The following is a 17,624-nucleotide window of genomic DNA, read 5'->3' as shown; positions in this document are numbered from 1 at the left end:
TTTACTTGTAAAACCATGTAAGCCTAAGTTATTTGGAGGTTGAGGGAAAGGGAATAAAAATTTAAATAATAGATTAATAATTTTTAGTGCTTATTGATTTGAAATTTTTTGTTTGTCTTTTGTTTGTTTTGTTTTGTTTTTTGAGACAGAGTCTCACTGTGTTGCCCATGCTGGAATGCAGTGGCATGATCTTGGCTCACCGCAACCTCCGCCTCCCAGGTTCAAGCAATTCTCCTGCTTCAGCCTCCTGAGAAGCTGGGATTAAAGGCGGGCACCACCATGCCTGGCTAATTTTTGTATTTTTAGTAGAGATGGGGTTTCACCATGTTGGCCAGGCTGGTCTCAAACTCCTGACCTCAAGTGATCTGCCTGCCTTGGCCTCCCAATGTGCTGGGATTACAGATGTGATCCACTGTGCCTGGCCTGAATGTTTTCTTTCTTTCTTTTTTCTTTTTTTGACAGGGTCTTCTCTGGTACCCAGGCTAGAGTGCACTGGTGTGATCCCAGCTCACTGCAGCCTTGACCTCTCAGGCTCAAGCGATCTTCCAACCTCATGCTCCCAAGTAGCTGGGACCACAGGTGTGCGCCACCACACCTGACTAATTTTTTAATATTTTATTGAGACATTGTTTCCCCTATGATGCCCAGGCTGGTCTCAAACTCCTGGGCTCAAGTGATCGTCCTACCTCTACCTTCTGAAGTGTTGGGATTATAGGCATGAGCCACCACACCCAGCTATTGGGGGAACCTGCCCCCAATATTTCAACGTAGGTTCTATTTTCCATAAGTGTTGGCCAACTGAGAAATAAAGAGAAAGAGTACAAAGAGAGGAATTTTACAGCTGGGCCACCGGAGGTGACATCACATATCGGTAGGACCGTGATGCCCGCCTGAGTCTCAGACCAGCAAGACTTTATTAAGGGTTTCAAAAGGGGAGGGGGTGTAAAACAGGGAGTAGGTACAAAGATCACATACTTCAAAGGGCAAAAAGCATAACAAAGATCACATGCTTTTGAGGGAACAGGACAAAAGACAAAACAGAACTACTGATAAGGGTTTATGTTCAGCTGTGCACATATTGTCTTGATAAACATCTTAAACAACAGAAAACAGGGTTTGAGAGCAGAAAACTGGTCTGACCACAAATTTACCAGGGCAGAGTTTTTCCCCACCCTAATAAGCCTGAGGGTACTGCAGGAGACCAGGGCGTATTTCAGTCCTTATCACAAGCAAATAAGACAGGCACTCCCAGAGCGGCCATTTATAGTCCTCCCCCCAGGAATGCATTCCTTTCCCAGGGTATTAATATTAATATTCCTTGCTAGGAAAAGAATTTGGTGATATCTTTCCTACTTGCACGTCCGTTTATAGGCTCTCTGCACGAAGAAAAATATGGCTCTTCTTGCCTGACCCCGCAGGCAGTCAGACCTTATGGTTGTCTTCCCTTGTTCCCTAAAAATCGCTATTATTCTGTTCTTTTTCAAGGTGCACTGATTTCATATTGTTCAAACACACGTTTTACAATCAATTTTTACAGTTAACACAATTATCACAGTGGTCCTGAGGTGACGTACATCCTCAGCTTACGAAGATAACAGGATTAAGAGATTAAAGACAGGCATAAGAAATTACAAAAGTGTTATTTGGGAACTGATAAATGTCCATATTAAAATGAAATCTTCACAATTTATGTTCCTCTGCTGCGGCTCCAGCCAGTCCCTCCGTTTGGGGTCCCTGACTTCCCGCAACACCCAGCCTGATTTGAACTATATTCCCAGGGCTATTTTGATGATTTATATTATTCCGGAAACTTTTCCATTTCATTGAAGTTTTTAAATTTACAGGCACTAGGTGGTTTAGTTTATTCAAATATTATTTATTCTGTTCTAGTTCTTTTTTTTTTAGAGATGGATCTCACTGTCACCAGGCTGGAGTGCAGCGGTGCAATGACGGCTCACTGTGGCCTCGACCTCCTGGGCTCAAGTGATCCTCCTGTCTCATCCTCCTGAGTAGCTGGGACTAAAGGTGTACACCACTACACTCAGCTAATTTTTTATATTTTATTTTTTGTAGAGATGGGTCTCAATGTGTTGCTTAAGCTGGTCTCAGACTCTTGGCATCAAGTGATCCTCCTGCAGCCTTGACCTCTCAGGCTCAAAAATCCTCCTAGCCTTAGGCTCAAGTGATCCTTCTAGCCTCAGGCTACCTCAGAGGCAGGAGGATCACTTAGGCCAAGAGTTTGAGACCAGCCTGAAACTGCTGGGATTATAGGCATGAACCACCATGCTTAGCCTCCCTTTTCATTTCTAATATTTTGGTGCCTTTCTCCCTTTTCCCTTTAACAGTCCTGCTAGTGCTTTCTCTTTTTGATTAGTGTCTACAAAGAACCAACTTTTCATTGTAATCCCTTTCTCTCCTGCTTGTCTTCTAGATTACTAATTTCTTCTTATTGTGACCACATCCTGGTTCAGAGGATGTATCTTCTTCTAACTGCTATTCCAGCTATGCAGCTTTGTATAAGCATCTCACAGGTTGTGAGCACAACTTTTTCTACCTAAGTTTCATTTTTATTTTATTTATACTTTGGGAACTGTACTCTCAGCCACTTCTGCCAATTCTCAGACACAGAACCCAACAAGCCTACATCTTTAGTCTCAACTACTGCATTGTATTTCTATTTAGTTATAGTCCATAAGGGTTTTAATCTTAATTTTAAGCACAGCTATATTTTAAGTATTTTCTCTTGTTATATCTTATCTATAATTGCATTGCTATGTATTTCAGGAGTGGTGGTTAAAGTGTAAACTTCCAACACCATCTTGACTGAAGGTCAAGCAACTACTGTTCTACTTCTTTTTAGAATTAGAAACTATTGGCCGCGTGTGGTGGCTCATGCCTGTAATCTCAGAACTTTGGGAGGTCAAGGCAGGCAGATCACTTGAGGCCAGGAATTTGAGACCAGCCTGGCCATCATGGCAAAACCCCATCGCTACTAAAAATACAAGAATTATCCAGGCATGGTGGTGCATGCCTGTAATCCCAGCTACTCGGGAGGCTGAGGCCTGATTCTGCTTGGGAGAACTGCTTGAACTCAGGAGATGGAGGTTGCAGTGAGCTGAGATCACACCATGCACTCCAACCTGGGTGACAGAGTTAAGACTCTGTCTCAAATTAAATAAATAGAAACCATTTATCTATTGAGAAAAATGTAAATAATTTTGTAGTTCTTTGAGTAGATTTTAGCAAATTATATGAATAAAAGTTATTTTCTTTTCCTTTAGGATGTTTAAAAGTTAAAATAAAGCTATGTCAAAACTGTTTAGGAAGTATGTAGGGCCAAAGGACCTTCACCAAAAAGCCAAAAACAAATACCCAGCCCAGTGGCCTGAGAATGGACATAGAGGTAGCAAGGCAGTCAGATGATGCCCAGGACACAGAGAAGGCATCTTCAGATGACTCCAGCCTGAGCTCAGGAAAGATAAATCAGGAATTAAGGCTGCATATGGATATTCAGGAGGAGTACTGGCTACCCTCCTTGCTGGCTGTATCTTAGCAGTTTTCTCAGGTTGGCAGGAGCTTCTGGTAGAACTTTAGTGTGAAGATGAGGAAACTTATGAAATCTGTTACCACTCCCAGAGTGAAACCCCTATAGGGATCTCGGTCACTTCTAGAACCAACTTTAACCTACAGTATGAGGATGAAGGCATAGAATCATATTGTTCTGAGCACTCAGAAGAACTTCAGGGAGAGTCTATTGAGGATGATGAAAATATGATCCTTGTTGACATTTTATGATGAAGACATAGATCTGATCTCTAGAGAAGATTGCTCTGATCAACAGCACAATTGTTGGACATCTTTTTCGGACCTCACAGGACTTCAGGAGCATAAGCAGAACCATTTAGGGGAGGATTCCTACTGTCACCCCACCTGTAGCAAGGAATTATTCTGGGCTGCCAACCTATGCATGCACAAATTGATTCACTCTGGAGACCAGCCATGTAAGGGGCCTGAAAGTGATAAAGGTTTCATCCGCACAGCGGATGTTTGGAGGCACCTGTGTAATGTGCATGAGATGGAGTGCTCCAAAATGACTATGGAAAGTGTACTGTGAGAGATCCCTAGTCCATGGTACACCAAAGCCAGCACAGTTCAGATGAACAAAACACAGGGAAGGAAGACTGCAAACCACACATCTGTCCTCTCTGCTGTAAGGAGTTTCACAAATCAAACCTGCTGTCAAGACTTAAGGTGGCCCCTCAGCAGAGCAAGCCACAAAAATGCCAAGAGTGTGGTGTGGCCTTTGTCCAGGTGGACAGGTGAAAAAGATACCAATAAATGCACTCTAGAGTGCAGCCTTTCTACTGAGATGAGTGTGGGGGACTTTCACTCAGCTGGTATCCCTGCAACCCTATCAGCGGATTCATTCTGGAGAGAAAGCAGTCTCCCGTGCTTCCTCTGCTCATGCTGTCACTCAGCCAGGGACCTTGAGGAGGCATGATGGACTCATGAAGTGGAGGGACCCTAGTGGCTGAGCTGTCAAGTTTATCTCCACCTTTTGTTTTTATGTCTATTAAGATCTATTCAATAAAACAAGTTTTCTGTCACTAACTTACTCAGTTCAGGCTTCTCCTCCAGGCCCTGCCCCTCATGAATGGCTTGAAATAAATCTAAGAATGCAGTTTTTCCCCCTTAGAAATGCTGTGGTTATTTCTAGCAAGAATAAGATAGGTACTTACAGGTATAGATAATACTGTTATTAATGGCTGAAAATTAAATAAATTATTACAGTTGAGTTTATAGTTGATAAGCTATATATAAATATATTTATATATATAAATTTTTATAGTTGATAAACTCAACTGTAAAAATTATTTAATTCTCAAATAAATAAGCCTTATCAAGGAGCCAAGCCATTTTCATAATCTGGTGTTCTACTTGGTTTCTTAAGGACTAGTCTTTATTGAAGTTTTCCGTAATTGCAATCCCTGTGATGGCTGGCATGCAGTTCTGAATGTAAATGTAGCCTCTTTCCTCAAGTCCATTTGCAGTCTGGTTTATCTTTGTCATTAATTATTTGTACTTTTCAAAAGAAAGTATTTATTTTTCTTAAAAGCTGTGACAATACTTATTTGGATGATTTTTCAAACTACATATACCATTTATATATTCCAAGAGTAATCGTTACATTTATAAGACATAACATGACTGATTTCCTGTATCAGCAATACATTCATTTCAGTATTTGAAGAAATTTGTTTACCCCTTTGGAGTATAAGCTGTCTTAGTTACCTTGCTTGTTTTTCTCTTTTAAAAATTATCCAAAAGATAGTCTTTGATAGGGCTTACTTTGCAAGTCTGTGTTAGCCCTTTTGCTATTATAACTGACTTCAGTTCCTGGGTTTTGGTGCTCGAGACATATTTGGAAGTGGAATTCAAAAGAGAATCTTTATTTTAGGCCAGTTGATGGGCTTCAGGAGGCCTGTGACTCCTTGAAATTGTAACACAAAACATCAGTAATGAGGGGTTTTTGATAGGGTCCGCAGCTTTTATTGGATTCTCAAGTAGCTTGTGATTCAAGAAAAGGTTCAGAAGCATTTTCATCATGAAGATTTAGGAAACAGCTGCAGATCTAATTGGTTATAGCATTTTGGAAACTCTGGAGTGATTTTCAGACTCACTCTAATTTCATCCTTATCCTTAGTTCTTTACTACTTTTCTCAGGACTGGTATATCAATACAAAAGCACCATCTTTAGTATACTTGTAATAAATGCTTTCCTTCACATTTGTAATTTTACTGGCAGTAATCCTTTGCATGGTGTTTCCTTTTCTGCAAAATGGGGATAATATTATAATATTGCCCTCAAAGGACTGTGTTTTAGGCTCTGGAGAACTACGAATTTCTCCCCTTTCTAGGAAAGACCATACATTAATTTACTTATCTTTGAATTAAGAATTGAAATATACCAAGAAAGAGAGTGACCAAAAGGGATTCATACTTACAATTCCTTATCAGATGTGATACTGGTGTCCACGTATTTCTGCCCCCTTCTCAAAGGCTCCCTCTTCCTGGGCCCTGGAGCTATTAAGGCTCACTTGGCAATGGGACAGATTACACAAGGGTACCTATGCAACAACTGGGCCTCAACCAGCCTTAGTGGGTGGCCATTGGAGAGAATGTGGCAAGAGGCAGCAGACATGTTTCCAAACCTTCTGGCAATTTACTTAAGGTAGAAATCAGGGCTTGTGGTGACTAGTCTCTTACTCGTTAGGAGGAAGTTGTTCTTTATATTATTGTTATCTACTGTGGCATTACAAATTACCAACCAAAATTCAACATCTTAAAAAAAACAAGTATTTATTATTTTACAGTTTCCAAGGATCAGTAATTTGAGAGCCACTTAGCTGCACAATTCTGGCTGTTGGTCTTTCATGAGGTTTCAATCAAGTAGTCAGCCAGGTCTCCAGTCAACTGAACTCTTGACTGGGGATAGAGGATCCACTTACAAGTTCACTGATGTGGCTGTTGGTGGAACACCCAGTTCCTCAGCACAGGGCCTCTCTACAAGGCTACTCATGACATGGTGGCTGTCTTCTGCCAGAGCAAGTGAATGAGGGAAAAAGAGAGAGAAAGAGAAACAAAGTATCCTATGGAAGCCACAGTACTTTTTATGCCTAGCCTCCAAAGTCACACACCATCACTTCTGCTTTATTCTATCCATTAGAACCGAGTCACTAAGTCCAGCCCACACTAAAAGGGAAGGAAACTAGGCTCCACTCTTGAAGGGAGGTATGTCAAAGAATTTGTGAACACATTTTTAAAGCCACCACAGTGATGATGAAAAATAAAAATGTAAGCAGGCATAACTTCTAAACCAAAAGGCAAGAAATTTGCTACATATTCTCCTTGTTGCAGACAGGCAGCCTATTCTTAGAGAGGACACGTAGACCTTATTGACCTTTGCTTAACAATAACAGACAATAGCATGACCTATTAATCTTGATTGCGTTCCTGGAAAGGAAAATTGTTGCAGACCCCATGTGGGAATATTTTTCAAGGACCTTTCATAACAGATTATTGTAGGAATTAATTGAGATAATGAATGTAGTGCCCAATCCCTAAAAAGTGTTCACTAAATGGTAGCTATTTTTATCCTTTCACCAAGCCTTATTAACTCCACCCCTGAAATCTCTGGCATCTTCTCATCTTACCTCTGTCCCCACTTGTCCTTGACTTCATCTGAACTACCACAAGAGATTCCCTCTATCCCTGTTTTTGGCCTCCTCCATGTAGTCTTTGTTTTTAGCAAGAGGTGTTTTTCTTTAAATCTTAGTGATAACTTATATTTTATAGCAGTTCTATTCATTTGCTGAACCAATCTGCTGAGTTCCTGACACTCCTAAACAGTGAAACTCTGAACCAATTTGACTGAAAGTTGTAGGGTGGGGGTGGTTAAGGAGAAAAATGAGGAGGAGAGAGAGAGAGATAAAAACATTATCTAGACAGTGGAAAAATTGTACTGGCATGGTTTAATGCAGAATGGAAAGAGGGAAATTGATGTTAAAAATGAGCTTTCCTGTCAACTTAAACAGCTGCCCTCTTCTGGTTTGATGAAACATTGAGTCACTCCATCTTTGGCAATATGTTCATGGGTCATGGAGTTTGTAGTTCGTATTCTAGTTCTGAGTCTAGCAATGACATCTGCTTGAGTGTTCTGGCAATTAAACTAATGCTTTACACAAAATTTTCTTCCAAGCAAGATTTTTTAAGCTCTAGTTGGAATTCCTGGGTGATCTATTGTGTTCATATCAGGTTAATATAGCTTTTCAATGTGCATGCATTTAGAGTATAGAGTGTGTAAATGTTGACTGCCAAGATTAACTGCTGGTATATTTTTCTGTGTAAGGCACAGGCACAGAATGTTTCTTTAGCCAGTGATATGAAACAACAGTGGGCCTTCAAGGAAGTATTACTCCTTTAACTCCAATTTATTCCCCCTGGCTAGGTTATTGACAGTTTCCAAGGCATCAATGATTAAGAGCTGCCAACCCAGACTCTCCCAGATCCATTAAGTCATTCACAGGTCTTTGTTCCTGAGTCATGCCATGATTTCTGCTGTGCTGTGTTTCAATTTTTATCATCGTTTAAATTGAATTTATTGTCATCCACTTTAAAAATGCACATCAACGACTCCATTCCAAACAGAGGCAGTTGGCCCTGTGAACAGTCTCTGGAGCAAGCATGTCTAAATGTCACATCATTACTGTGCCAGCCACTTTCTAGCTGTGGTATCTTTCTCCCTTGATTTCCTAATCTTAAAAAAATGGGGATAAGAATCACCATAAGTTTGCTTTAAAAAACAGTTAACATATATAAAACATTTAGAACAGTTCCTGGCACAAACTGAACACAATGTAAGTGTTGGCTATTATCATTATGATCTAAAGAATACAAGTCATGAGCACCATAGACTGGTGAACCCATCAGGGGAATTTTTATTAAGTGGAAACTTATAAATGAACATTTTTACTGGGTATATTCAAATTAATTTTGGCAACCTGTACTGTGGAAACAGCATTAACCCAGAGAGAAGCTTTAAATTCTTTTTGTCACGAAGAAGGCCCTGCCCTTATTTTATTTTATTTATTTATTTTGAGACAGCATCTCACTCTGTCACTCAGGCTGAATTGCAGTGGCATGATCACAGCTCACTGCGGCTGCCACCTCTTAGGCTCAAGTAATCATCTTGCCTCAGCTTCCCCAGTAGCTGGGACTATGTGTGTGTGCCACCACGCCTAGCTCATTTTTTTTGTTGTTATTTTTTGAGATGGAATTTCACTCTTGTCACCCTGGCTGGAGTGCAATGGTGTGATCCTGGCTCACTGCAACCTCCACCTCCTGGGTTCAAGTGATTCTCCTGCCTCAGCCTCCCGAGTAGCTGAGATTACAGGCGCCTGCCACCATGCTCAGCTAATTTTTGTAATTTTAGTAGAGATGGGGTTTTACCATGTTGGCCAGTCTGGTCTCGAATTCCTGACCTCAGGTGATTCACCCACCTCAGCCTCCCAAAGTGCTGGGATTATAGGCATGAGCCACCGCACCTGGCCAACCTGGCTCATTTTTAAATTTTTTTTTAAAGGGATGGGGGTGTCACTATGTTGCCCAGGCTAGTCTCAAACTCCTGGGATCAAGCAATCCTCCCACCTTGGCCTCCCAAAGTGCTGGGATTACAGGAATGAGCCACCACACCTGGCTTTACCCTGATTTTTAATTACATAATAGAGAAATAAGATTGTCTGCTGTGATGTACAGTAGGTTAACAGAAAACCAGAAAGTAGCTCGGCATAATTTGGGGCACAAATGCAAGACAGAATAACCTGTCTTCAAGCATTGATTCTTCTCCAAAGATGTGACTCAACTACCCCTACTCTGAATGGACAGACTCTACTGGGCAGAATTTGCCCCAAGCCACCTCACAGCTGGTTGGCTTCTCTTTTGTCCACTCCATGTACTGTTGCCTTCTACTTGTGTACCACTGTCTGGTCCAGTGATCTGTGACTACTGGTTCCAATGGGATTCCTTTCTTCTCTAATACCTACTCAGAATGACCCTGGCAGTTGTTGTGAGAAAAGACTGGTTGGGACAATTTTCCTTAAAATCTGAGTTGTTTTGTGAAAGGCCTGAAGGACTAATGAACTTCTCTTGGACCTGTTCAGTACATTCTACCCCTTATATTCCAGAAACATAGTATACAGCACCAAAGATACCCAGCACAAGCAAATCCAGCGTTTCTGCCTATTAACAAGTACGCTCACTCCTTCTCCAAAGCTATGCCCATGTGGAAGCCATACCTAGATACCACACTGCAGACCTTTATCAGTATTCAAGGTTAGGGTTCAGAAAGTTATATGGTTAACAAACAGCGCAGGTGACTCCTATGCAACCAGGTTTTGGCGAACAACTCCATAAAAATTATAAAACAAAACCAAATTTTTTAATTTGTAAAAACTATACTAATGACCATCTTCAAGAAAGGATACAATGAAAAGGAGTAATCCTTCAGTCTTCAACTATTTTATTGATTATCTAGGAAAAAAAAGTTAGCTTTTGCTCTCTTCATAGTCACAAGCTCATCTTGTGACTTTTCTACCAATTTAAAGCTCTTGCATCCAGCCAAAGTTTCCGTCATATAGTAGGATCACTCTAACTTTTACCTACTACTATGACTTCTATTTTGCCAATGCAGATGCAGAAACTGAAGCCCAAGGTCACATCAACAGTAAAGGATGGGGATGGACTCTTTTATTACGGTTACCTTGGTCAAACAAGACACAAGACTATCTAGCTATCTAGCTATCTCTCTTACTTCTCTTTGGCGCCCCCATGTGTCATGAGAATGCTATTTAGAGGTCACACTCTAGTTCCAAATCAGGTGGAAACCAAGAGAAATTCAGATTTGGCATTCTTTGGTGGCAATTTTAGGAATATACTAAAGGTACTCCCCCAAAAAGGGCACTATACCTTCTTATGGAATATCTTATTTAACTTCAGTAAGATGAGAAGTGCCGTTTGCCTATGTGCACCAAGGACATCTGTGGAGTCATAGATTCCTCACAGTTGAGGTTCAGCTAAGAACTACTGACTTTATACAGATCACTATACACATCAATACACTTTGCAGAATGGCTGTTAGTAATGCAAACTTTGAAATAACCTCATTAGATAACTGTGAGCACGTAGGCTTCCATACCTGGTTTTAATGATTTTGAAATGCAGACAAGCCAATGGCACTTGGGCAAAGGGTGTTTTGTTCACTTCAAGTCAAGACTAATGATTCAGACAAATTTAAATGAACCCAAACGGTTTCATGAACCATGGTCAAGGCTTTGTGGAGAAATTATATATGTCTCTCTGTAAATGGGCCAATTGCTTTGTAAATATCACATATGACTTAAGCCCTCAGAGTGCAAACAGGAAAAGAGGCAGCCAGAGAGAAGGCATATATGAATTTATATGAATTCTGTGGGTGAGACTCGGGTTAGATCTACTTACTAAATTCCACTATAAAGAGGAATGGGCTTCTTTTTCAGATGCTAAGGCTGTCCTGAACTTCTAGAATAACTGGAATATGACATAAACCACCTTCTCTAAGATAAAGCCCTTCTCCACTTCAAAGCCAAGACTCATAAAGATATATCCTAAGGGTAAAGCCATCTCTGCAGTCAAGTGAAATGATGGGATGTTGGACTGGGTTTGAGTTCCTCCAAAAACGGCATTGCTTTGGGGGAGTTCATCATAGGGACCACTTCTGGGGATTCCTTTATTTATATAAAAACCAAAAAGCATCTTTCTCTAAAGAGGACCAGCCCCTCAGGCCTTCTTTTCAGTATTTGCATTTGGCTTTGAGGGTAGGACAGGTTAGTCTTTTTCCCCACCTTATCCCTGGAGCCCGGCCCAGTGCCCAGCATGTAATTCTAGAAGCAGTTTCTGATTGATTCAGGTTCCCCAACCCAAGGAACTCAACGTTTGATCAGCTCCCACTACTTTGTCTTTCCCTTTTCCAATTGCTTATGACCTCGGACACTCAGAACCACTGATGTGAAACCACCCACCTGGGTGCTCTCTCGGTGGTGACTTTCTGTTCAAGGGATCAAATAAATAATCAAATGGACCACTCATGACCCGCGACCTGCTGGGAGGCGAGGCTGACCAGTGAGGCTGGCAATACCATGTGAGTGGGCCCACCTGGGAAGGTTCCAAGTAGTGAGGTCGACGATGCTATCTTCACTCGTCAGAGGAGGAAAGGATGGGCTCCTTCTTGCAGGTGCCGTGCTTGGCTCGGTGTCGTTGGAGGTGATTGGACCTGGTGAAGGCCTGGCCGCAGTCCTCACACTGGTAGGGCCTCTCTCCGTTGTGCATTCGTATGTGCTGGGCCAACTCAGAGGCAATGCGGAAGGCCCTGCCGCACTCGGCACAGAGGAATCCCTTCTCCCCGGAGTGGATCTGTTGGTGCCGCTTCAGGGTCGAAGAGCGGGCAAAGGCCTGGCCACACTGCGTGCAAGGAAAGGGCCTCTCGCCAGTGTGGATGCGCTGGTGGCGCACGAGGCGCGAGGGCTGCGCGAAGGCCACGCCGCAGTCAGCGCACTTGAAAGGCCTCTGGCCGGTGTGCAGCGTCTGGTGCTCGGACAGATTGGAGGACTTGGTGAAGCACTTGCCGCAGGTGGGGCAGGGGAAGGGCCGCTCGCCCGAGTGCACGCGCTGGTGCTCCACCATGCGGCTGGCCACAGCGAACTCCCGGTCGCAGGCGGGGCAGCGGAAGGGCTTGGCGCCCAGGTGCGTGCGCTGGTGGCGCAGCAGCGACAGCGGCTTGTTGAAGGTCAGGCCGCACTCGGAGCACGGGAAGGGCTTATTGTTGCTGTGCATGTTGCGCTGGTGTTTGCGCAGGTCCGAAGAGCGCACGAAGGCCTTCCCGCAGTCTGGACACGGGTAGGGTTTCTCGCCTGTGTGGGTGCGGATGTGCTTCCGGTGGTCAGAGGACCAGGTGTAGGCCTTGTCGCAGAAGGAGCACTGGTAGGGCCGCTCGCCCGTGTGCAGGCGCCTGTGCTGCTGGAGTGTGCCGCGGTGGGAGTAGGCCTTCCCGCATAGCTCGCACGCGTAGCGCTTGGCGGCGCCGCCGCGCGTCTCCGCGGGGCTCAGCGGCTTGCTGGGCTTCTGAAAGGCCCGCCCGCCCCGCAGGCACCTGTAGGGACGCGCCTCAGCCTCTCCGCCCTCGCGCCGGCCCGCCTGGTTCTGTACTTTCCTGCTGTTCCGCGCTTTTGCCAGGACCGCGGCAGCCAGGCTGGCTGGGGTGGCCGACGCCTGGGCTGGTGTATGTGTCTCTTGCGTGGGAAGGTCCCAGTTGCTCCCCGGCCTGGGGAAACACAACAGAGAAGAGTTCCCTGCGCACGTGTCTACACTTTTGTGCGCACAGAGATACTTTCCATTGCTGGGGAAGCTGGATGGGACATCCAAGACTGCGTCCTGGTTTGCCCTCGAGTCTCCATCATCACCCGCAGGTAGTCGGTCCCCAAGAGGTTGCATCTGACCTAACAATTTGTGTGCGAGACCACTGGGAAGGGTACCCAGAGCTCTGCTTGCTCCCGGGGAACCCTGGGTCTCCTTGATCTTTGTCACATCTCTGTTCCAACTGGCTTTCCCAGACATTTCCACTGGTTTCTGCCCCATGCCCCCAGCACTGGAGGAGTCAGAGAATTTCTCTTCCTCTTTGCCCAGTGGATGGGGCCATGGCAAGTCAGGATTTTCGTGTGTTACTGGGGAGCTGCCCCTTGGACAGGCCAACGGGTCAGCGGTGCCCTCTTTTTCGGCCTCCCCACCATCTTCATCGTCACTCTCTAAGTTCATGCTCAGCATCTGGGTGTCATGAGCCTCCTCAGTCAAGCTGCTGAGAGGAGACCCCTCTCCCCACCTGTCCTGGGAGTCCACTTGTGCCATGATGTTCAGGCGCTTCTATTGCCTGCTCCTCTGAGGAGGAGTATCCTGCTTGGCTCAGGATACCTGCAAAAAGAAAAGTACGAAGAGAAAATCACAAAGAATGTACTTAATCACTTTCATGAGCAGAGGGACTGAGGTTCCCACTATAGCTCTGTTTCCAACTGGTCTCCATGTCAGGCATATTGTTGAGCCTCACTGAGGACAGAGGCCTGGCTCTGCTGAAAATTCCAGTCATCCTATTCCCTCTGGAGATCCCACTTGCTATAAGCCCCAGGAGACCATGCTGTCAGGAATAGCCAGGGTGGGGCATTTGCTGGGTGCCAGCTGTGCCTTGTCCTGTCTAGGGTGCTCATCCCCAACCACTAACCAAATGTGTCCTTTGTCAGCATGGGGGACAACTCGATGAGAGGGTAGGAACCAAGCTGTGGTCCTCCTAAGACACTCTTACAGTGTCCCCCACTCAGGAAGCTGGAAACCAGGCTGGCTTTTGCTGTCCCTGCCAGGAATGGAAGTCTGCCATCCCATGATGGTGTCAGCTAGGGTTACCTCTCAGGCCCTGGGCTGTGTAGGCCACCTCTTCCAAAGATAAGGAGCAGCCCTTGGGAGAATGAGGGTGAGTCAGGAAGGCACCAGTTGCCCCTCACTGATTAAGCGGGGCTTCTCAGGCCCTTGTAACTTCTGAGGAACTCCTAACTGCCAGGAAGGACCCATAAGCACCCGGGGGCAGAGGATGCCCACTGAGAGCTTGACCTGTCTTTGAAATTTTGCTTCATCATAAACATTCAGGAGAGTTTACATTTTATGTCTCATTTTTGTTTTTGTTTTTAATTGAGTCGGAGTCTCGCTCTGTCACCCAGGCTGGAGTGCAGTGGCGCGATCTTGGCTCACTGCAACCTCTGCCTCCCGGTTCAAGTGATTCTCTGCCTCAGCCTCTTGAGTAGCTGGGATTACAGGTGCCCACCACCATGCCCAGCTAATTTTTGTATTTTTAGTAGAGACAGGGTTTCACCATCTTGGCCAGGCTGGTCTTGAACTCCTGACCTTGTGATCCACCTGCCTCAGCCTCCCGAAGTGCTGGGATTACAGGCATGAGCCACTGTGCCCTGCCAGTCGCGTTTGTTTTATAGAAAATAGTATTAAAGTTACCTGGGTTTAAATGTTTAATCTTCCCCCAAGTGTGCCATATTGATCCCCTGGCATACCACAGATGTCCACTGGGGTACACATCTCCTGACTCAAGAAGCCAGATGTAGGATTTCAAACATAACACATGAGACATGAGAGCCATTTGGGTTTTATTTTAAAACTTATTTTATTTTAGCTTGAAGACATGGAGAAAGCCTGCTGGAGGATTTGTTAACAAGGATTGGATGAGTGACAGATTTTAAAGGAGTTACTAGAGAGGCAGTGTACTGAGGGCCTCTCCAGGGGGACAACTGTTGACCAGAGGGCTAAATCTGCTTTAGTCTGGAGAGAAACTTCTGAGAATCCCAGAGGGGGTATTAAAACTCTCATTTTTCTGGGCACACGTTATGAGCCAGGCACTATGTTGAGTGCTTCACAAACATAATTTCATTTATTCGTCTCAGCAAACTTTAAGATAGATGCTATTGGGAGGCCGAGGCGGACGGATGATGAGGTCAAGAGATTGAGACCATTCTGGCTAACACGGTGAAACCCCGTCTCTACTAAAAATACAAAAAAATTAGCTGGGCATGGTGGCGGAGCTTGCAGTGAGCTGAGATCGCGCCACTGCACTCCAGCCTGGGTGACAGAGCGAGACTACGTCTCAAAAAAAAAAAAGAAAAAAAAAAGATAGATGCTATTATTACTATATTATTCTTTCAATTTTACAGACCAGGAAACTGAGCTTTATTGAGGTTACTTACCTGCCCAAGGCCACACAGCTCATAGACAGCAGCAGTGGGGTTTCTCTCTAATTTTAAGGCCATTAAGCCCCAAATGGTCCTGCCTCCCAGCTGTGGCCTTCAGACTGAAGCCTGCTCTGGGGCTGGGCTCTGCCCAAGAGCAGCTGCAGCATCCTGGGGTGAAAAGCCGTGGCTTTCTGCAGGCATCAAAGCCCCTTGTGTTTTCTGGGCCAAGGAACCTTGGCTACAGGGCCTCGCTGCTGGGCTCCTCCCTGCTTTCATTGACCCAGATTGCCCTCCGCCAAAGAGAGAGGCCAGTGGCTGCCCATCAGAGCCAGGACCCATGTTGCAGAGGCCACTGCCTGGGGTGCTCAAGAGTATTAGTCACGGAGTATTTACCTTCTGAAAGCTCCTTCTCTCTACCTCTGCCCACCTTTCACTGCCATCTCAGACTGGATAAAAGGAGTGATCTTTGTATTTGGCTGGTCCAGTTAACCCTATCCCCATCTCATTAAACTGTTCTTCCCTGGTTTCTGCCTGATCATGAGCCCAGTTACCCTGTGTGTATGAAGAGGGAGCAGTATGGAGGAATCCTCACTTTCTGCTCTGGATACAGAAGCCATGGATGGAGGGAGGACACATTGCAGTTGTGACTGGAATTCAGCATCTCATGTCTCTTTGTGCCCTAAAGCCCAGGGACCACTCCTCTTCTCTCACTGCTTCCCTCACCCATCACGTGGCAGAGGGTAGCTGGCATGCCTTTTGACAGGAGCCCAGGTCTGACATATTTTCAGCGTAGTGGATCTTAGGGAGTGAATGTGTAGTTCATAGAGGGGACATACCACTAGCCAACCTCATAGAACTTGCTCAGACCAGCAGGCTTGATCCGGGGCTGTGGGTCCCCCAGCAGGGACAGCAAAGGGATGCTGGATTTGTATGAAACACATGTCTTAGGTCTCTTTCCCTCTTTACGACAACATACTGCTTGTTTCTGTGGCACTGTTCACAGATCACTGACTTTACCCGCTCCCCACCCCACCTCCAGCACAAATACCCCATTTTCCACAGTCTGTGTGTCATTCTTTTCCTCTGGGCCACAGGGGAGCCTCCTTAGGGTGGCACACAGCCCTCCACTAGCTAACCAATCTCCTCTCCAGAGCCCGTCAGGAGACTCTCTTTTCAGATGAGGTATCCCTCCTCCATCTGAAGCCATATCCCCAGTGAATATGTCCTGCTTTCTTCCTCCTGTCGCTGCCACACGCATGCTCTCGACCACCAGGAAGACCTGGAGGCAGGCAGGGGCACAGGGAGGGATTTTCTGGCAAAGTCTGCACAAATATACCTGGTCTGAAAGAGGAACACTGATGCCATGGTATGGCGGGCCTCTCTGCTCCCCAGATGTGCTAGTCCCCAGAGGCTGTCAGAGCAGTCCTTTGCTGGAACTTCCTCTGCACTTGCCAGCCAAGAGTGGACCAAATGCAGCCTTTGACTCCCCAACCTCATACATCCATCAACACTCTGCAGAAGCCTACCCTAAGGGCTTGTTGCAACCCCAGCCCATACCCCTCTTCTTTCCTTCATTCTTTCCAGATTGTACTAAAGTCCATCCTAGGCAGCCGCCTCCTACTTTCTTCTCTGCTCACCGCCTTCAGGCCTTGCTCTCCACTCCTGGCTCACACACAGGCAGTTGCTTACCTGGGAAATGCAGACAGCAGTGTGGGGCCTCTGCCCTGGCTTCTGTGACACGTGGGCTCTCAGCAACAGGAACCAGTTAGGTACAAATCAGCAGAGATGGTGTCTCTGTCTCTCACGCTTTGTGTCCAGTCCAGCGGCTGCAGAGAGAGCCTCTGGAGGTGGGGCCAGTGTAATACACTCAACCTTCCTGCCTGCATCCAGAGAGCAGCCTGGGAAATAGAGTGGGGCTGCCCTCTCTCACTGCCTGAACCGATCCTCTGGCTCCCTCTGCTCCTGCCTCCCCTCCCTGCCAAAGCCAGCCTTCCTCCTTCCCTCCTCTCAGTCTTCCTGCAGGTGGCCCTATGCCTCTTGTTCACTTTCACTCCTTCTTTCCACAGAGCAGTCCATCCTTCACTTTAGCCCTGGTATGCCCATGGGCCACATGTCACTTGTGAGCTTCCTGGGTAGCATGCTTTTTCCCTCCTGGAAGGCAGAACAGAGTATTTGGCCTATATGCCCACCTCCCTATTCTAGTACCCACCTTTTGCAGGACTGTGAGTTGCAGAACTGTGAGGGGTTGGGATTCCC

General features: G+C 45.6%; 1 protein-coding gene across 1 annotated transcript; it reads right to left on the bottom strand.

The window, feature by feature from the left end:
- Positions 1-4,900: 4,900 nt before the first annotated feature.
- On the bottom strand, positions 4,901-17,413 carry ZNF648 (zinc finger protein 648). Its single transcript, XM_054656504.2, has 2 exons — positions 17,058-17,413; positions 4,901-13,557 (listed from the first exon to the last, which is right to left on the bottom strand). Exon 2 carries the CDS (start codon positions 13,492-13,494, stop codon positions 11,788-11,790), a length of 1,707 nt encoding a protein of 568 aa, XP_054512479.1. The 5' UTR covers positions 13,495-13,557; positions 17,058-17,413; the 3' UTR covers positions 4,901-11,787.
- Positions 17,414-17,624: the final 211 nt, after the last annotated feature.

This window comes from Pan troglodytes, chromosome 1 (genome assembly GCF_028858775.2).
Source record: "Pan troglodytes isolate AG18354 chromosome 1, NHGRI_mPanTro3-v2.0_pri, whole genome shotgun sequence".
Classification (NCBI taxonomy): Eukaryota; Metazoa; Chordata; class Mammalia; order Primates; family Hominidae; genus Pan; species Pan troglodytes.
Note: the sequence above shows the minus strand (reverse complement) of the source record. Positions and strands in the feature narration are given on the sequence as shown.